General features: G+C 43.3%; 1 protein-coding gene across 4 annotated transcripts in view; it reads left to right on the forward strand.

Moving 5' to 3' along the window:
- Positions 1 to 21,916, forward strand: part of c7h8orf34 (chromosome 7 C8orf34 homolog) — a 126,335-nt gene that overhangs the window by 24,346 nt on the left and 80,073 nt on the right. For all 4 annotated transcript variants that reach the window (XM_070553371.1, XM_070553370.1, XM_054751159.2 and 1 more), the window contains exons 2-6: positions 4,181 to 4,325; positions 9,412 to 9,543; positions 13,165 to 13,284; positions 18,923 to 18,951; positions 19,874 to 20,037. In XM_070553371.1, coding sequence (XP_070409472.1) covers positions 4,181 to 4,325; positions 9,412 to 9,543; positions 13,165 to 13,284; positions 18,923 to 18,951; positions 19,874 to 20,037 — 590 coding nt within the window. The remainder of the gene's footprint in view (positions 1 to 4,180; positions 4,326 to 9,411; positions 9,544 to 13,164; positions 13,285 to 18,922; positions 18,952 to 19,873; positions 20,038 to 21,916) is intronic.

Here is a 21,916-nt window from a genome sequence, read left to right on the forward strand (position 1 = left end):
GCGACTTATACTCCAGAGCGACTTATAGTCCGGAAAATACAGCACTAAGTAACGTTAATAAAGGAACCCTTATTTTAAAGTGTTACCTTGTGTTGTTTTTATAATTTTTTTAAGCCTTTGGTAATGCTTCCTGTTACTGTCCCCTATTTACTAAGTACTTACATAGTAATTACATTGTAAGTTAAAGTGTATTATTGTGTAATTAAAGTGTATAATTGTATCAAAGTGTAATTATTGTGTAAAGCAGTATTTACTGGGAATGATTAATTAAAATTAAGACTAGAATTCAACCTGAGTTACATGGTAATAACTGTTTAAGAAACCAGAAACAATAATACACTTTAACTTACTATCCTAATTACTAAGTACTTACATGGTAATTAAAGACTGTAAACGGAAGCATTAACAAAGTTTTTTTTCTTAATTTAATAAACACGAGTCATGACTTAGGTTTTTATCGCTTGAGTCACAGTTCTGTTTTCACGTAAGTGCATGACAGCCAAACCAGTCAAAATGATGATGTCATAGCTCCACCTCCAACCACACATACTACCCATCTTCCCCCATTTTCTTAGAGTTTTTTTTTTTTTTTGTGGCAGCGTTACAGTGCCACATACAGGCCTGGCATATTTACTACAGTGTTTTGAGTCATCTTCATGCGGGTCAAGACATTTTGGGGATATTTTTTGGACAATTGTTCTTATTTTCAGGAGAATGATGCAGGTGGACTACCAATCTCCTTAATTTGTTTGTGTCTTTTCAGCTTGCCTTCTTGGCTTTAGGCATCCAAATCACAACTTTATTTTTCTAGTTTCTAGTGGGAAACATGAAATCCTCAGCTTAATGAAACTGAACAAATTATTAAGACCAGTTGTTTTACGCTGCTTACTTTTAAATGCATTAACTGTCATTTATAGACCATATATCAATAGATTTGTTTTATTACCTCAGGTGTCCAATGCATCTGAACTTATACCTTGCTGTAAGATGCACATGTGCACAACAAATTGCTCCTTTTGTCTAACAAGCAAGCTTGTTTTATCTCCTGTAGGTGTGGAAGGGATGTGCAGCTAGCAGGGAAACATGCCAACACACTGCCTGTTTGTCCATTCACATACTGTTTGCTGTCAGAGCAGCTGCGGCTGGGCAGGAATGTCCCCCTGAACAATTACCTGATTAGCTTTCTGTGCACAGCCGAGGCTAGCCAGCTATAATGCACCCTGTCACCCTCCCCTCCCTTCTCTCTCCACCCCATTCTCTAAAGTACACATATATGGATGCATGTCCACAAGGGCAAATGCAAAACCAGCTTCCTGAGCAAAAGGCTGCAGGATTCTTTGTGTCTTACAAACACAAATGATCATTTTCCTCTCAGATTCCTGCCAGCTTTCTGCAGCAACCTAATGGTTTTTCGACTCCGCTGCAACAGTCGGACTCTTCTGTACTGACTGGCTCCAACTGGTCAAGCAGAGTTCATTCTCATATTTTAAAATGACTCCCTCATTCCTTTTCACCCATCTGTTTCAGAAGGGCAGATGTTCAACATTCAATCATTACTTAGTCAGAAAAATAGAGAAAATGATTTGTTTTCTGATTACTTTCATATTTTAGTTTTTGTGTTAAGAAGTCTTGAGCTTGTTTGAGAAGGTTCAGCGGAGACATGATTGCTCAGCTGGTGTTGAATTCCTATAAAGCATTTTATGAATTTAAAGTGAGAAACCACCTCCTCCTTCCGCTCCAGTTACTGCTTTATATTATCCCAAACATTCTCTTAAATGTTCCTTATATACATTGTCAGTTAATTCTGTAATAAACATTTCTTCTGCCTCTCATATCACAGCATCTCACCACCACATGGTTTCATTACCTGCTGGTGAAATCTTAAGCTCATCAATGCGTCCTGGAAAATGAAAACCACAATAATAAACTAAAATCAATAAAACATTATTTAAATGCTTGTTTTATTAAATACAATTTAACCTCAATGTTGACATTATTTACATTGTAAGCTTGTAGATGATTAAAGCAAAGATGACAGCAATATTTTTGTCCTGAATTTAAAATTTGAGTACGGTGTACAGTTTAGGACATTCTCAGGTCTCAGACATCAGACCACAGAAAGGTCTCAGGATAAAAGCCATCAGACAACAAAAGAATCAGGAAAATTAGCTTCGAGAAAAAGTCAAACCCTAAGGTGTTAGGAAAAAAGTTGTGGTTTTGGTTTGACTATTTATTTTCTTGAAGCTGTTTTTCCTGAGGCTTTTTTCCTCTATGATCTGAGACCTGAGGAAACAAAAACGGTGATAATAAATACGATGAGATACCAAAGAAATCTCTATTAAATTTACAATTTTGTTAAAAGCAAACCTGAAATTAAGAAAAAGACCCTGGAAGAAATCTAATCAATAATTTGCATGACACACCCTAAGCAGAAGGTCTAGAGAGCATACACACTTCTTCATATTTTTATTGTATTCTATCTCTTTTATTTGCATCAGCCCACATGAATCAGATGGTGCTGAGTGAAAACCGTTTCCTGGGGCTGGAGGCTAGGAGGGAGATCCGGTCGTCCGGTTGGGGTCTGGGGTGGTGGGTTGCTGTGCTCAGAGTTGGGCGGGGCAGCCTGCTCATCAGCACCCCAGCAGAAAGGGTCGAACTCTGGGAACCGGTGATGGTTGTACCCCATGTGCAGCAGTACTGGGACCAGAGTGAAAAGGGTGTGAATGGGGAGCATGAGGGAGGGAGTGTGTGACTGTGTTTGTGTATGACTGTATATGTCAGGTGGGGCTTTTGACTCCTCTCTTCTCCTGGGACTTCTTTTGATGATATAGATCTTCGCCTCCCCTCTCCCTGCCACACCTGGTGTGGAGTGCGGTGCCTTGGTCTGCCTGGGTCGTGGCTCCCTGGTCAGGGGTTTTAAGATTTTTGGCGTCTGCCTGACCAATCCCGGTGGCTGTCTGGTGGAGTCTGGGTCCCTGGGCTCTGCTGGGTCCCCGGCGGGGGTGGTCGCTCCTGAGTCCCGGGTCGCTGGGTCACAGGCTCGGCCGGCTAGGGGGTGGGAGGCTGCGGGCGGGCCTGTGGGCTTGCCGCCAATATCTCCGGGGAATCGGTCAGCTGCTGGTTGTGGCCCCCCGGGGCAATCCTCTGCGCCTCTCGAGGGGCGGGGGCTTTTCTGGTCGCAGTCTCCTTGGAGTTCCTGTGCTCTGGGGCAGCTCCTGGATCTTTGGGACTTGGAGCTCTCTCCGTCTCCTGCACATCTTTAGGGGGCAGATCTGTGACCCCTCACACTCTCTGTTGGACGCTTTTATAGAGAAACCTTACATAAACAAGCGCATGTACACACAGGTGCTCACATGGTGCTCTCATAAGTATGGACTTGGGCACGTTCAACACATGTCTTAAGGCTGTCGTTGCCACTAAATGCACCATGATTTATTATCGTGTGATTGGTCAGTTAAACAATGTTGTTTATATATCTCTTCATCAAGTTGACAGCGATAGCTTGATCTTGTTGTATTGTTGTGTGTCCCTTTTTTTCTATTTCTCTTTCTGCAGGTCTAGAAGCAGACTCTTGTTCATTATTGTTTATTTTTGTGGACCCCCCCCCCCAACACACACACACACCTTTTGTCTCTTCCTTTCTCTTTCTCTTTCACCTCTGTCTCCGTGTCTGGTCGGAATTAAAAAGCATTCAAAAACAAAGTTTTAAGTATCAGGCGTGACATTAAAAGCAGACGCTTTGGTGCTCCACCTGAGAGTAAATCTGTAAGGCTTGTCACCAGCATTCAGACATCAATTCTGTTTGCTTCACAGCCAGACAGGACACGGGGAAGAAAAAAATAAATAATAAATCAAAAAGATTACCGCTTTGGAGCATCACTGAGTAACCAGATGCTGCCATTCTTGTTGATTTTGTTAACATCTTAGTTTGAAAAGAAGGGAATTTCAACCATCCATTGAGACAAACTGTTTTCTTGTTTGTTTGACTTTTCTGTTTTTAACTATGAGCCTGAACCAGATGGATTAATGACTCCACCACGAAGACCAACAATCTCAGAGGAGTCAGCTGTAAAACCAAACCACGTAGAGCTACATTAACTTCCTCTGTTTCACTTCACTGACCTCTCACTTCAAAAGCAACTTTTATCTGGTGTTTCTCTGCTTTGCTCGGCTGCTGCAGGAGTTGATGACCAAACTGATAACTGAGACGCCGGACCACCCCATCCCCTTTCTCATAGATCACCTGCAGACCAAGCAAGACAGCCCTGGAAAACTGCACAGAGCTTTCTCTGGTTCAGCAGCTCTGTGGGCTCAGAGTTCTCCAGGTTGGAACACACACACACACACACACACACACACACACACACACACACACAATTTTTGACAATGTTAGATTCAGACTGATCTTTACTCTTTGCTTTTTGGTAAAGCACATTTTACCTCATATGTTTTATTAATTAAGCAAAGACTTACTTAGAAAAAACTTAGAATATGGAAATCTTTGAATAAAACGTAAAACATTAACATTACTAACAGGCCAAATTTCTAAACATAATGCCTTGAACAAACGGAATACAAAAGTGTTTTATTTTCTAGTTTACTTGCAATTAGCTGCAACAGCTGAGCTAAACTGTCTTTGTTAAGTAAATAATAATGTAAGATGGGTGGTGTCAGATTCTTCCGTGTAAGGCTTAGACATGTGAGAGATTGTAGCTCTCCTTTTGGAGAATTGCTTGTAGACCTTTACTAAAAGGTTGCATCAAGACAAGGTTTGGTGCAAGGTGCAAAGACATTTCTGCAGATTTTAAAGTACTAAAGAACTATTTTTCAAATATGAAGGGGACTTATTATGCAAAATGAACCTTTTGCGTACTGACCTGTGGGTCTCTACTGACTTTATAACACTCCATACCTTAAAAAGTGTTTGGTTTTAGGACTTTAGGTGTTTAAAATGTGTGATATTCATCGACATATAAATATTGGACAATGGGTTTCCATAGACTCCAATAACACGTTTTTGAAGGTAAATGGGAGGTGGCCACCACCGCCATTTTGACCGTGTCACAGGTTCCGTCAAGCTCAGACAATTCCACAAAAGGGAAGAGAGGTGGAGCTGAGGGTGGGGCTGTAAGGCTGGGATCGACTGATGACACCCGTTCGAACTAGCTACAAGCTAACCTGAAGCTAACCCAAAGCTAACGCGGGGGTGGGAGCTAAGCTAACAGATGTAGCAACCTAGCTACAACCGGAGTTAACTGTGCACAACACCAGAGCTTCTGAGTCAGAGATACGCCGGGCTGACCGCTGGGTAAAACCGGGTGGAACACAGAGGTCTCCCGAAAGCTGCTGAAAGCCGGCAGCCGCACAGCAAACAGAAGCCGTGATCAGACAGAGATGCACCGAGCTGTGGGGAGGGGAGAATGGGTGGAAAACATCGGTCTCCCAAGATCTCCACAAGCTGATAGTCGGAACCCAGCTCCACCAACATGATATATTTCAACCCATTATCTAAAGTGCAGCATTATGTTAAATGAACTGGGTTTTACCCTATTACATTTAAATTTCATGGTTAAACAGTACATGTTAAAATCTAAGCTCAGCTCGGCAGTGACCTAAAATCCATAAATATAATTTTACTTACCGAAAAAAATGAAGTGGAGACTCCTTGGACGCTCTATTAGTGCAATTAATACCACAGCAAGTCATTTTGTCCAACAATTGCACAAAAAATATCCAAAACAGAATACACAAACACAGAGACTCTAAATCCCGGAGCAGTTTCCAGGCCAGACCAAGGCTCTACTGAGGCCTTTCCACGGAGCTAGCTCTGTGGTCACGTGGGTCTGATGCTCATTAATTATACAGAATTTTAGGCTTTTAATACACTTAAACAGAAGAGTGAGAAAAAAATTCACCCCCCTCAGAGTTGTCATGAGTGTAAACTAGATCATTTAAACTACAAACATGTTTTGGTACCAGGCCGTAAACATGTTTATTTCTGCTGTGAATTTGATATTTTTAACATGGGAGTCAATGAGGATTTGCTCGCTTCTGACACCAGCCCCCAGCGGATGAGGGTGGAACTGCAATTTTTGGTACTTCCGGGTTGGCCTCAATTTTTGAGCTGCATTGCGGGGGCTTGGTGGTATCACAAATAGAGGAATTAGAAAAGAACCACTTGCTGCTGCAGGAGCAGTGGCTCACCTCCAAACCCCTCCCAGATATCGGAGCTTTTCAGCTTATTGACCCTTTGCACCGATGTAACCTAATCACATGGGTCCACCATGGTGGACGGCAAAACAGTGAGCGACACAATTACAAAACAAAGGGAAAAGTAGAGCCTGAAATTGTTTTTGCGATCAAAACAAAACTCCAGCTTTGCTTCAACTAGTTCATGCCCAGTTCAGTTATCAGAAGAATTAGCGCATCTAGCGGGGGCTCATAGAGAGCGGTATGTTAACTAGCTTACCAACGTTAGCTTACGTTCTCTCCTCAGCTGTTCACCAATGTAAACATGTTGCTGACTTTGCCTAAATTCACCCCTCTGGATTTATAACTTTGTTATAAACAGCGTTTCACTTTACACCGAAGCTGATTTTTAAAAAGTCCGGATCCCTACCAGCTCCTGTTGCTGGTGGTGTTACCGGGTTCAGCTGCTGCTCTCACACCGGAATGAGAAGATCTCTGAACGGCGACGCTCATATAAATAAATAAATAAAGTAATTTTAACACACGTAATCATACATTGGAGCTTTAATATTGTTAATAATTATCTCGCTTTACTCTACAGTGGATGGCGCGCAATTTACTATCAATAACTAGTAACATCACATTTATCCCTGTCCCTGTTTTCCTCGTGAAATAAATGAACGTTAATCTTACCCGGTAAAAACGTGTTCGCTGCAGATCTGAGGGCTGCTAGTCTGCTTGATTGATCGCTGCAGTTCATCACCGTCCTCAGTCTCCATCAAAGTTATTAAAAAGACAAAACGAGTTGAGTTTACATCCTTGTCTGTTAGTGCAGCCAACCACGCAGCAAGCTAAAACCATTTTACTGCCAAATCAACTAAATAAAAGCGATAAAAGGCTACAAACTGGCTTGTTTTGACTACCTTCACTGGAGTTTCAAAAGGTGTAAACGGTCTTTTTGCCGCCCATCATGGCAAAGGGGGCGGTCACATGAGTGGCGTGACGTCACGTGCAAAGGATCAATAGCAGCCTGAGTGGGGGGTGTGGCTCGGGCCAGCTCCAGCTGGTTTTCTTAAAGTGATAGAGCCCTGAAACAGCTCATTCTGGAAGGTATTGAAAATGCCAAAAATAAAACAGCTTTAATTGCTTTGTGTGAGAGGGATTTTAGTGCAAGGAACATTATTAACATGTTTTGAATCGACCATAGTACCATTATAACTTATAAAAAGTCAAATAATGTCTAATGTAATTGATTTCTAAGTAAAATGTTAGCATTCATGCTGAGGAAGTAGAGATGAAGAGACTTGGTTTCAAGTGATCAGAAATTAGACTAATTTTCCTTAAAAAATATAAATGAACCACCAACTAAACCATTCAGGACACTGAAAGCTGAAAACTCAAGGAAAAATCCCGAAATCGCCTTAAACAACGCTGACTATGATAAAATACCCTGATATAATACAACAAAGGTTTAATCAGTCTGGAAAAGAAACCAAACACCGAGCCTCACCTCATTAATTCAGTCCCTTACAGTCAAACACGAGGGGTGACGGGAGGATGTTGGGAGGTTGTGCTGCTGCTGCTAAATGAACAAAGATAAAGGATGAATGTGGAACAAAAAACCTTTCCAAGGTGCTGGGAATCTCAGGCTGGGGCAAAAGTCTGCTCTTAAACAAGTCAGCATCCACAAACATGCTGCCAGCAATAAAAAAGCCTGCTTCAAATGAAGATGGGGACATCTTAAGTGACTCATCTGGAGTCTGGACCAGAAGCCAGAGAATCCACAAACCCTGATGATCCACATCCAGCCTCAGAGCGATGGAGATTCTTCTGAGGAAGAGAAGGATGGAAGAAATATCTTTGATTTTTGCTCCAAAAAGACTCGTCTAAAGAACAGGATAAAAGATTCTGCCGTGATGGACTTGTTTAAAGGTCTAGGGTAGTCTAATTTAGGTTAAAACTGAACAATAGAACGACATTTTTACTCTTTCTGTTATCTTTGATATATGATGAACACGCATTCGATTCTGAAACCAATTTGTTTTTGTCCCATAAATAAAATCCTTTAATTTTCATACTCATTACACTCTCTGGGCTAGTATGCATTGCATCACATTTGGAAAGCAAGTAGCCACTGTTATAGCGGATGGGTGTGCTTCCATCAACTATAAAGCATCATGCTTTGCAAGCGCCCCAGAAGCATCGAGATGCGGCGCTGATGTCCAAGCCTCCTTTCCACTGGACGTGAAAGTGGCGTATAATGAAACAGAGGCGCTTGACTCGCGAGCTCTCTTTCAACCGGGAGCGATTCTGCTACAAAACGGGAGCAACAGCGTTTCATCAGAACCTATGAGGTCACAAGATCACAGGAGAATCGTCAGATCACGCGTGATTTCGGAAGTTACAAGCAAACAGAAAACCGCTGCATGTATCCCAAAAGGACTGTGGCTTTTTTTTCTGTTCTGTTTGCATCGGCTACGGGGGTTTCACAGGAAATGACGTACGTTTATCTGCATCTGACTTTTATTTTGGACATTTCTGGATGTTTTACACAGTTTGTTTTTTTGACTTCCTGTCTGGCTTGTTCTAAACGACATGATTTGGAAGCATAGCGCGTATAAAAACTCTCACAGAGAAAGGAACTCATGGCTTAAATGCATCTTTTATATTACGCGCCACCTACGCATGCGGTGGAAAGTCGGGATAACGTACCAGAGAGATCTGCTGATAGAGGTGCCATTCAGCCCCTATCAGACATTAGAGCTTCTCAGCTTACAGCAGCCTGAGCGGGGAATGGGTGGCCAAAGCCAGTTTCAGCTTGTTTTATTAAAGTGACAGAGCCCTGAAATGACTCATTCTGGAAGGCACTGAAAATGTCATGTATAAAACTGCTCTATTTACTTTATGTGAGAGGGATTTAGTGCAAAGAAGTTCATTTGCAATGACCACAGAACAATTATAACTTAATATGTCCCTTTTAAAAGAAGCATAAATAGCTGTGAGATGGCAGCTGGTGGTAATTCACTTTGCTAGTGGCTAGGTGTTAGCTTTTTTAGGCTATTTCACAAAATGTGACATTCAGGAAGCTCCAACTGGTGAGATGGACGTTTTTTTCTAAAGTTTACACAGAGACACATTTTAAAATCATTGAAATTTTCTTTTTTAACTGCCTATATTTTTCAAGATTTTTATTTATTTTTGACACTTTTTCTTTCTTACCAGAAAACAAGAACTCTCGCAGGGAGTACAGCAAAGTTGAGAAGCCATGGCAAATTACCCCGAAGAAACCCAAGAAGTCAAAAAGTGACCTGGCTGTTTCGAGTATCTCTCCACCATCACCAGAATCCAAGTCCTGTAAGTTTCACTTGTGCACAGGGCTGACTGCTTCTCTTTTATCTTGATCACACAGACATTCCCAATCCTCTCCAGACTACGATGCTGCACCGTTTTCAGACCTGTTGCATCACTTGTTTCCCAATTACAGGCTCTATTGACTTTAATCTTTATTTTAATTTGATGTAATTATATCTAATTAAAGTTAGTCACAGTGCCCTCCTTCCAGCCTCCCAGAGCACTGCAGATGAGTTCATTAGAACGTGCCACTTTCTACATTTAATCTTGCTTTACACCGGAGTGAATTATTCACAAGCTTCTGTCATACATGTAGAACAGATGGAGAAACTTTTTTTGAAATAAGCGACCCAATCAGTGATGTTGGGGTGAAGCATGAGCCCAAAGGCGGTGAGTTTGGGTCAGATTGGGAGGAAGCAGAGCCAGACTGTTTCAATAATTCAACACGCAATGATCTGTCACTGCCACAGACGGGCTATTTTAGGCTGTGGTCATGATCAGGAGGAAACGTGTGAGGGGATGAGCAGTTGAAAAAAGGAAATAGTAACCCAGGAGAAGTAGGACAAAAGACACTGAGGTGTTCTTAAAGGTGTGGAACACAGAAAACCCGTTTTTAATGATTATTTCTGATCGGTCACTCTTGAGTTTCATGCAGGCTGAACATGTCCTACACCTACCTCCTGCATTAGCTTCTGATGGAAAACATATGTTGAAACTCAAAGTTTAGAAAAGCCTGACAGATCTACGTCACACTGCCGCTGACGACGGGTAAGGCTGTTGTTTTAACATAAAGGATTCAGCAGCGAGCATCCCGGCTAGTTTAAGCTAGGCCTTTACTATTTTTAACTGACGAGGGACGAGAGTGCTGGTTACCTTCTTGCTCCCAAACGTGTTTTGTGAATGTTAAGGAGCATTTTGATGCTTTTTTTCAATGTAAACCTGTGAGGCCTTTTACATTGTGTTTTAAAGTACTTTTTAATGGATAATTGGGAGTTTAGTAAAATTTTAAATCCTTTAATATTAAAACAAGGGCTTGAAGTTTCCCACCTTGCACATGCATGCTCTACGCCCATGTCCTTAAAACTTTCCACCGTAACGGGTCGTAACACATGTTGCAAGTCAGTGGTTCAGCCAGGTTGCTGCTATCCAATCCGAGGCAAGATCCTGCCGCCTGAAGCTTCGCTGTTATGTGGCTCATTTCTAGTTCCTGGAAATGGTGCACCGGTATATTTTTTCCCCTCAAGAACGACTTACAAGACATTCATTCCTACTAGAGACCACTGCAAATGTATCGATTAAACGAGCGAATCACACCTTTAACTTTACTTCTGTCTCTTTAGAACAGGGGCCACCCTGTGTGAAGCGGAGAGTTACTTCATGGATACTGAGCTAAACGAAGGGCTACCAGGTTGATACAGTACTGACCTTTGAACTGGAATAGATCAGAGTTTAACTAAACTTCATGAATATTAAACATGATTGATTGTTTTTAAAGAATATTGTAGTGTTTAAATCTAAATGAATGCATTTGGGATTAAAAAGATGGCACCAGATTTTTTTTTCTTGTGCAATTTGGAGAAAAGGCCGGTGGGCACCTTATGTACTATCCAGCAGGGGCGGATTTAGGACTGAAGAAGATCCGGGGCTTAACACACACACACACACACACACACACACACACGTGCGCACGCACACATGCACACACACGTGATACGCACTAGTCAACATCATATATATTTGTCTTGTACCACATAATGTTTAATCTGAAGCTACACATTAAGCATATTCAGGGCAGAGTATTGTTCCTGTTAGTGTTTAGTGTGAGACGATAGTAAATATTCCCGCGTTCTTTCTCCAACAACTTTACCTGATAGTAAGCTAACTTTAGGCAAACCAGCAGCACAACAAATATTTTCAAATAAGACTCACAAACCTGAGTCAACACCAGTCTCATCAAAGCTGGGGTTCTGTTGCGGTACTTTTGGTCTAAAAAATGTCCTTTTGTCCATCTTCACACATACGTTTCAGGCAGAGACTGTAGAAGAAGCTGGCTGCTGAAGGGCTTCTTCTTCAGTGGTGGAGGCTCAGGCAGGCTGTATACAAACTACTGCCAGCTGCTCCCTCTCTGTTGGACTTTGGTACTGCATGTTACATCCGCGATTTAGAACCGGGGCTTTTCATAAAACATTCGGGGCTTGAGCCCAAGTAGCCGGGCCTAACGCCGCCCCTGCTATCCAGGTGCACCACGGTGCCCGCAGACACCAGACTGTAAGACAAAGTCAAAAACTTGAAGTCACAGGACATTAAATATACATATGTGAGTTATTTTGGTGAGCAGAGGTCATGGAATCTTTAAGAATCCAAAGAACTTTCTTTAAAGAGCAAGTCACCCCCTACCAGATTCTTACTCAAATCCCACTTCCTGTTTAAAAAATGCAACAAATGTTGTTGCCTAGCAGACCGAGAGGGTGGAGCCGCTAACAAATACACACACATAGACTCACAATGACATTGTGACATCATATGGTACCATATAACATCATAGTGTACCTCTTAGCCAATAGCGACATCAGATTTTACTTCAAATGCAGTGCTGAGTTTTTACCTGACGACGGTGCAACACTGACAGTTTTAGGCGGAATATTTAAATTTGAACTAAGATGCACTAAAGTGCCGAATTACTGACTACATTTGTCTGCAGCACGATCAGACACTCATTTATATCAGCAAAATAAATGTTGATTTGGAGTGACTTGCTCTTTTAGCAAAACGTATCATCTCTCAGAAACACACCAAAGACTCTGAATCAGTTATTTGAAAAATGACTGCACCTCTCTGTCCTTTAGAGTTCTGGCTTCTTGACTGATGCTTTAAATACTTGAACCTGAACACTTAACCTCTGCAATCAAAAGCACCAGATACAGCGTGACCTATTTGCTGCTGCAGAGGCGAGGAGAAAAGCAGAAAAGCCCTTTTTTTTGGTCAGAGTTAAGGAAAGGATATTTTTTCTTTATCGGAGTGGATTTGGCAGAAACATTTGCTCTGTGTTTGTGGTCGCTTTTAATGCCAAGCAGCTTAGTCCGGGTAAAAAGGGCAGGGGAAAACAGGCTGTAGCAGCTGTGTGTGTGAAGGTTAATGTTTACTTTCTGCACCTGTCAGCTGATGTTTGTTTCATTTGCATTTGCAAGAAAACGACTTGGTTGTTTTCTGTGTCTGTTTAAGCAGACATGAGAATAAGAACGTTAGATACGGGCGAATGAACCACTTCCCTTCAAAGATGGTTGCTCTTTGCTCTTATTAATAGTGTTTGAATCAAATGACGTGTAAATGAAGCATCATTTCAGAGCGGCGGGTGGCATGAGAACACAGTAGCGGAGTATGTGGGTCATTTCCTGCTCCTCTTTGAGTTGTTTTTGCGAATCAAAGAGATTGACAGACTCTGTCCTCCTGGCCTCAGACCAGTGAGCTCTGTGCCTCTGGAAGCAGTGTGATGACTTCTCTGCCAGTGCTCTATTTCTCTTCATCCTGCGGCAGAAGCCCCAGAAGCTGGAACTTCTTTTTTTTGTGTGTTGTTGTTGCAGTTTCAGGAGTTCTGATGTGAAATGTTCTGTTTGTGGCGTGCAGTGCCGCTGTCTGTTGAGTACCCGTCCTGGGACTGGAGGGAGAGCCGCGACTTCGATGAGCTCAGCCACATTCTGCAGGAGAGCAAGAAGCTGGGCAAAGCCCTGGAGAGCCTGTCGCGCAGTGAGTTTGAGAACACCCTAACAAACTGAGTCTTTGATCCAAAAGAGACAGAAATCATCCTCAAATTTGTGCACAGACTTGATACAAATATGGACTTAGCTACTGGTGAGGAAAGCCAAAAAAATAAATAAAACTGCCTGGTTAAATTCTACTGAGCTTATATTTTTGTCAAAGTTATTAAAAATATTTCCAAAGGCTCTTTTGGTAAACTGGTTTGGATGCTGTGCTGCATCAGTACTTTCTGCAACAACTTTGGGTGTTTTGTTTTGATGCTGTGTAACCATGGAAACCGCGGGGTTGTTTACATGCACGAGAATCTGACTTGAGCTCGCCAGCTGTTACCTGAATCTCCGATGAGTTAATGAAGAGAAGTTTCTGATGCAAGGTTGGGGTTAACCGTAACCCTGGGGTAAAACAATAAAACACAGAGGAGGTTTAAATGTGACAAATAAATATGGAGCACTGAGGAAGACAAAGGCAGAATATTAATAACACTGTATGATGCGTTCCACCACAACTTGGCGGCTGCAGCATCTTGCTGCTCAACTTTCAGACTCTGGTCACACAGGAAAGCAGCTGATGGCTCTTCTATAGACAAAGGGTCATTTCTGCAGCAACAGAGTTTACTCTTTATTTCAAGTTCTGTTTTGTTCTTTTTATTAAGAGATTTTCTCACCTTAAAATCCTGCATTAATTCCAGAGTTATCTCAGCATCTAATTGTCATGGTTTGTGCTGAGCTAAACTGGTTTTGTTTTCCTCTGAGTGCCGTCTGCAGGTGGGCGTGCCCTGGAGAGCACAGCTGTTTCTGTTCAGCCCATCAGTGGCCAGGGTATTTAAGGAGCAGCGTGACAACTCGCCTGTGCCGGATGATACTCCGTCTTGGGTAGTTCCAGCCGCTACCAGTCCTAGCTCTTGTCATCTCAGAATACATTTTTGTATTTTTTTATCCTGACTCCGCATTTATCTGATCTGTTCTCCTGACCCATCCAGATTTCCCTCCCCTGCAAAGAACATCACACTTCAATAACTTTGGATTCACTCAAGCTTTCAGCCACGTCGTTCACCTCTGACCACCAGCTCTCCACCGCCTACCTGCTCACCTGGACACACCTGCAGCCAACTCCCTGTGCTCAGCTCCCAGCTCAGTGGCCTAGTGGTAGAGTGTCCGCCTTGAGACTGGGAGATCAGGGTTCGATTCCTGGTTGGGTCATACCAAAGACTTTGAAAAAATGGGACCCAAAGCCTCCCTGCTTGACACTCAGCATTAAGGGGTTGGATTGGGGGGTTAAACCACCAAATGGTTCCCGAGCGTGGCTGTGTCTGCAGCTCACAGCTCCCCCAGAGGATGGGTCAAATGCGGAGAACAAATTTCGCACACACATCAGTGTGTGTGACAACTAATGGGACTTTAACTTTGGTCTCTCATCTCCCGCTCAGCCAGATCTGACCTGCCTCCCTCCTTGGCTTCCCAACTTCCTGAAGACCAACACCCTGAAACTCCTCAACCCTCTGGATCGTCGTTTTTTCTCTCCTCCACAAAGAATTTAATAAAATGCATAGAAACTTTTACTTACCTCTGGTTCTGTGGTGATTCTTCATGTTGTGGGTCAAAAAACTACCCTCTAACATGACAGGATCATCCGGCCAACAGTCTGACCCCATTGCTGAATCACTTCCGCCTGCTTTAGCCACAATGTTATCCCAGCACGACAGCTCCATACAGACCCTCACTGATCAGCAAGCTAACTAATAGGCATCTTTTCCAGTTAGAATCCATGATTCGACAGATGAATGACTGACTCTCTGTTCCCGCTGCTCCTGTTCCTCCGCCAGCCGCTCAACAACTTCCGGTTCAGTCTGGTCCATCACATCCTTGGCATTTCTGAGTCGCGGACTCACCACCTTCCGACACCTTCTGCTGTGAGTTCGGCAAAGTCCGAGGTTTTCTTCTACAATGCTCATTGGCATTGGAAAGATCCCCAGAAATATTCTCCAGCGATCCTGTTAAAATCTCCTACATGGTTGGTTTACTCCGAGGTCGGGCGTTTCAATGGGTGGAGGCTAAAAGCCGTGACACCAACTTCCTTAAAGGGTCACTAGCAAATTTTCTTCTGGATTTTAACGGAACGTTTGGTCAATCTGAAACTCCTGCTGAAATAGCCAAGTCGTTGTGGAACATGAGACAAGGAAAAAAAAACGTTGCTGATTTTGCCATCGATTTTAGAACTCTAGCCACAACCTCAAAGATGGATGCCAATTCCTTATAGGGAGCTTTTTCTCAGGCCATGAATGACCAGATCCAGGATCAATTAGCCCTTTGTCTCGATATGAAGGATCTGGAGGACCTGATAACATTAGCCACTCGTTTCAAAAAAAGATTAAAGAGCCGTCCTAAGTACGCTAAACCATGTTTTGTGTCCACTATGCCCAGCCAGTCTACCCGTCCCGCACCATCTCCTGTGCAATCACCCATTCTGTCCTCAGCCACTGTCCTGTCTGATGAACCTATGCAGATAGGCCGTGCCAGTTTAATCCCAGAAGAAAAACAACACAGTTTTTCTTCCCGGTTATGTTTATACTGTGGTAACCCAAGTCATTTTGTGCCTAACTGCCCAGTTCGTCCAAAAGGGAGAGCCCACCAGTGATACCTGGGGTACTGGTGGGCAGCAGCATGGACCATACAGCCTCCCGATGTTGACTTTCAACCAGCAGACTCACCCTACTACAGCCCTCATAGGTTCTGGTTGCGAAAAGAACCTACTGGATCAAACCATCGTTTCCCAGCTGGGAATTCCCACAGTACCTCTCATCCCCTCTATTCGGGCCTCGTCACTGGATGGAAACTTGCTGACCACCGTCACTCATCAAACTGTACCCATCAAACTACAGGTTTCTGGAAATCATCATGAGGTTATCACATTTTTTGTTTTTCCCTCTCCTCAGTCCCCCATAGTTTTGGGAAATGACTGGCTGGTTACCCACAACCCTCACATCAATTGGGGAGCTAGTCAGCTAGTGGCTTGGAGTCCTTTTTGCCTATCCCATTGTCTACTGTCTGCTACTATTTCTGCTCAGGTTCCTGTGTCCAGTCCTTCGACGCCACCGGACCTCTCTGGAGTCCCTCCGGAGTACCATGATTTACAAACCGTTTTCTGTAAGGACCGGGCTGCATCTCAGCCACCCCATCGGCCATACGATTGTGGTATCGATCTGCTCCCGGGGGCTACTCTTCCATCCAGTCGGTTGTACAGCCTGTCTAAACCTGAACGTGAGTGTGTGGTCACCTACATCTCGGAGTCCCTTGCATCAGGTATAATACGGCCTCCCACCTCACCCCTGGGCGCAGTTTTTTTTTGTGTGTCTAAGAAAGACGGCTCCCCGAGTCCTTGCATAGATTACAGAGGGTTGAATCAAATCACCATCAAGAACAAGGATCCTCTGCCTTTGTTGTCGTCTACATTTGACCCTGTACAGGATGCCACCATCTTTACCAAACTGGACTTCTGAAACGTCTACCATCTGGTCAGAGTCAGGGAGGGTGATGAGTGGAAGACGGCCTTCAAGACTCCGCTGAGCCACTACGAATACCTTGTCATGCCTTTTGGCCTTACCAACGCCCCCGCTGTCTTCCAGTCTCTGGTAAACTCAGTTCTAAATGATTAGATCCATAAGTTCGTAACTGTATATCTCAATGACATCCTGATATTTTCCAAGTCCCTTCCTGAACACCATCAGCATGTCCGAGCAGTCCTGCAATGCCTTCTGGAAAACCACCTCTTTGTTAAAGCCGAGAAATGCGAATTCCATGCCCCCTCTGTGAAGTTCCAGGGATTCGTCTTGGAGAGTGGGCGGTTGAAGACCGATCCGGAGAAGGTAGACGCAGTCCGTGAGTGGCCAACTCCCAAGACCCGCAAACAATTGCAACGCTTCCTTGGTTTCACAAATTTCTACCGACATTTCATTCGTAATTACAGCCTGGTAGCATCTCCCCTGACTCAGCTAACATCCACAAAAACACCTTTTGCTTGGACAGATGAAGCCAACAAGGCTTTCCTCGAGTTAAAGTCCCATTTTATCCGAGCCCTCGTTTTGTCTTGCCCTGATCCCTCCATGCAATACACTTGAAGTTGACGCCTCGGATTCTGGTGTTGGTGCTGTTCTCTCTCAAACCTCCCCGTCTGACAACCTGCTCCACCCTTATGCTTTCTTTTCCAAGAAACTCACACCAGCGGAACAGAACTACGATGTGGGAGATTGAGAGCTGCTAGTTGTGAAGTTGGCCCTAGAGAAATGGCGCCATTGGCTAGAAGGAGCTGAGCACCCTGTCATAATATGGACAGACCATAAGAATCTCGCCTACCTCAAGGAGGCCAAGAGGCTCAATCCACGACAATCTCGTTGGTCCCTGTTCTTCACCCGTTTTAACTTCGTAATTTCTTACAGACCCGGAACCAAGAACATAAAACCAGATGCCCTGTCTCGCCAATTCGCCTCTGACAAAGACCACGAACCTGCCACCATCGTCCCACCATCCTGAGTGTTGGGGTCCATTTCCTGGGACATCTCCCGTAAAGTCCTGGAGGCCCAAAGACCGACCCTGACCCAAGTAATGGTCCTCCCCGCAAGTTGTATGTTCCCCAACTAGTCAGAGAGGCAGTAATACATTGGGCCCACACCGCAAAGTTTTCCATCCACCCAGGGGTTGGACGACGCACCCTCGCCCTGATCCGGAGGTCATTCTGGTGACCCTCTATGTTCAAGGACGTCAAGGAGTAACTCACCGCCTGTCAGATCTGCGCCCGGAACAAAGCCACCAACCAACCTCCTGCTGGTCTGCTGAAAGCTCTTCCCATTCCCTTCCGTCCATGTTCCCACATAGCCCTGGACTTCGTTACTGAACTGCCTGTCTCTAAGGGTTTCTCCACTATCCTCACCATCGACAGATTCTCCAAAGCCTGCCATTTTGTCCCTTTGAAGTCCCCCCTGTCCTCCACTGAGACTGCCAACCTCCTGATAAAACACGTATTCAGACTCCACGGCATCCCATCCGAGATCCTGTCTGACCGCAGCCCCCAATTTCTTTCCAAGGTTTGGAAGGAGTTTGCCACCACATTGGGGGCCCGAGTCTCCCTCAGCTCTGGTTACCATCCCTAGACGAACGGTCAGTGTGAGTGGCTCAACCAGGAGTTGGAAGCCATGCTTTGTTGTGTGTGCTCCTCAAATCCTACCAGCTGGAGCACCCAACTTCCCTGGATTGAGTACGCTCACAACACCCACATCTCTTCCACTACTGGACAGTCCCCGTTTGAGTCCTCCCTTGGTTTCCAGCCTCCCTTGTTCCCGTCAGATCTTCCTGCTTCCATCACTGTCCCTCTGGATCTCCGTTTGATGGATCCTCCACAAAGACTTTAATAAAATACATAGAATCTTTTACTTACCTCTGGTTCTGTGGTGATTCTTCATGTCGTGGGTCAAAAAACTACCCTCTAACATGACACTAATGTAATGGCGCTTGATAACTTTTCTAAAATATGGTCCCACTAAATTAAAGGTTTAAAGGTTGGATGCTTGAGAATGTTTCTGCAACATAAAACCGTTTTGTTTGTAATATATTGTTTTTTTGACCTTTCTCTGCAGGCATTGCCATCTCTGATGAGCTTGACCAGGTATGCACTTATATTTAAACTCCTTTACCTTGTTGTTGCTGGTGAAGGTACTCAGTCATCAGGTCATGGTAATCCAAAAGGCTTCAGATGAAGGCAACTGGACTACTTTGGTTTCTTGAAGATGTTTTGTTTATCATCTGAGGAGCTTATATAATTGATAACTGAGACGCCAGACCACCCCTGTGTTATAAACTGTTTATACACAGTTTATAACTGGATACCGGCCCTCCAGGGCCAGGATTGGGCACTCCTTATTTAAAGGAAACAAAATGAAAGTCTTGCAAAGGGGGTGATTATTTTTTATATTCACTGTAGAGGCTCAAAGAACAGTTTTCAATTCTGAAACCAACTCCTTTTAGGACATCTTTAAAAGCTTTATTAAGCCCCAAAAGCTCTGCAGTCATAAGAAAATAAACTTGTCATGTTTTCATTTCACTACACCAGATGTTCAACAGCAGCACAGCTCTTGAACTTCTTTAGTTATCTCGTGGGGGTGGAATGAGAGATTTTTCCACTGGCCTCGCTGCTTCACTGTGTGTCTTACCCACCAATCTCCGAGTCTTTGTCCTCGTCGGGTCTCAATTCTCTCTAGGCACAATAACGCAGCGGCTGCATGAACAGAAGCTGCACAGACCCGTTTAGAAATGATGGCTCAGGATGAGGAACGCAGCATGTGTTTCAAGCAAAGTGGAGCAAATCATTTCCTACTTAGTTTTCTGCAATTTAAAAAAGAAAATTCTAACAAAGAAATCAATAAAAGGAGAGAACATGCTTCAATCATGCAAGTCTGCAGGAGTTCCAATGGAGATCTTTTAGTTTTTTTATGTGGAATCATGTGTAAAGGTGCAGTAAATGTAATTAGCATCATTTCACAGATAAAAAATGTTTAATATCCTTCATGTTTAAACTTTATTTTTTTCAGTCTTTTTTGGGATACAACACAGTTCTGCGTCCTCGGGTGGTGGGGGAGTGGATCGGCCGTGACGACAACGATGCAGACCCACTGGCCGCGGAGATGCTGCACCCTCCGGTCCCTCGAGCCAAAACTGAAGCGTGCTGGAGCGGAGAAAACAGCCCAGCTCACAGGTTAGCCACTCTGTTACTAGTCTTCATAAGCGTATGAAGAAATGTATGAAAGGACAAAATAAACTTCCAAAGCTTCACACAGCTGTTGGCGGTTGTACAAAAAACCCAAGGAGGTAGAGCTCTGACTCCTGCTGCCTGAGGAGTGCCCGTCTGAATGGGTTTGATAATCCCATTTCAAAGGCGCCATCAAACATGCTTGCCATGAAACCGCCTCAACCCAGTTTCAAATTAAAGCTAACCTCAAATCTGTGCACTCGGAGACAGAAGAACTTTGTGCAGGCCATAAAAAAGAACTATAACTCAGGGGGTGTTTGGAAATAGTATGCATGTTTTAAATTCATGTTTGCAAAACTATTCATATGTGTGTGTGTGTGTGTGGCGAATTAAAGGAGGCGAGGATATAAAACCATAAATCAAGAGCAGGCCGGAGCTGACACACGCACAGTTAATCTCATTAGATTACTGGATTTCTGGATTATTAGAAGTTAGGATAAACTTTGAGATGTAGGCGTTTGTGGGCTCTGAGTAGTGTTTCAGGAGACTCCTGCTGCTTTCTTCATCATTATTCAGGCTTATCAGATCATTTTGATCAACTCTTTATTGAGTTTTTCTCTGTAAACTTGCTCATTTATTAAAAAATATCAAGTTTCAGAAAAATTAAGTATATTTATTAATCCTCAGAGCAGGTTTATAATTCATAAATAGGCTAAATTTGACCACTTGGATCAAGTGGAGGCTGTCCAAAACCACCTAAGTAGGTCATTCTTTCTGGTGTTTCACTTTCAGACTCAGTTCTGGAGTTCATTTGAAATTTTTAACCTGTTTGTCAAATCATTTCATCTTCCTCATTTGACTTTTATAGGGTAGCTTGTTGCTTTTGACTTTTTATTACAGCGCATCTTCACCAACGATCACAAGAGGAGGTGACATCGTGCTCTGAAGCGTTTAGAAAAATCAACACGAACTTGTCATCCAGCGTCTGTCAGAAACCAACATGAATATGTTCTTGGTTTAAACATCGTAAGCTTTCAGATGTTTTAGTTAGTTGTAACTCAAATAAGTTCTGCTTGATTAACAGGATCACACTTTTTTTTCTTGTTCTGTTCGATTTCTTTATTTTTAAGTTCTCATTCACTCGTTTTTCTTTGGCTGTGGTCTCTAGTGTAAATGAATGCCTTGTGAGACTTTCAGTGGAAAAAAGCTCTGGCGCTCCTGTTTCAGACGCTAGTCAGAGGAGTGAGGGGCAGAAAACGACAGGAATTTGAGTCTTACTCATTAATAATCATGATATTCAGACATGCCACCTCTGACTGGCTAAGCAGCATAACTCTTTTGCTGCCTTCATTCGCTCTGCGACGTTGATATTTTATCTCCACAAAAAACACAATCCTAAAGGAGTTCTGCCATGTTGTGAAAGTGCTAATGCTAACGGTTAGCTTCTACTAGCTAGACATGCTCTGCTCTCTCCTGGGTGCTAAATCAATAACAGCCTTTCTCGAACACGATCCAAAATAGGGGAGTCCACAAATCCTAATTTTCTCTTGGAGGTTAATGCAGGAAATGGGGTAGAAGACTATTTTCACATTCAACCTGCATGTGAAACTCAGTAACCAATCGTATTTCAAAAATGTAAGTGAACTTGGCCTTTAATCTCACTATGTCTCACCTTTATTTAATGTTGAAATATAAAATAAATGTGAGTCTTCTGTTACCGTTAAACACTAAAACAGCTTATGGAGACACAAACTACCTAATGTAATTAGAACAAATATCCAGAGATTAAATAACTGCATCAGTCATCTTTGACCCTTTGTTGTTGGCTGGAAATAGAAGTCATTAAACAGCGATTAGCATCAGATGAACACTCCTCCGGTCCTAC

Source organism: Nothobranchius furzeri, chromosome 7, assembly GCF_043380555.1.
Source record: "Nothobranchius furzeri strain GRZ-AD chromosome 7, NfurGRZ-RIMD1, whole genome shotgun sequence".
Classification (NCBI taxonomy): Eukaryota; Metazoa; Chordata; class Actinopteri; order Cyprinodontiformes; family Nothobranchiidae; genus Nothobranchius; species Nothobranchius furzeri.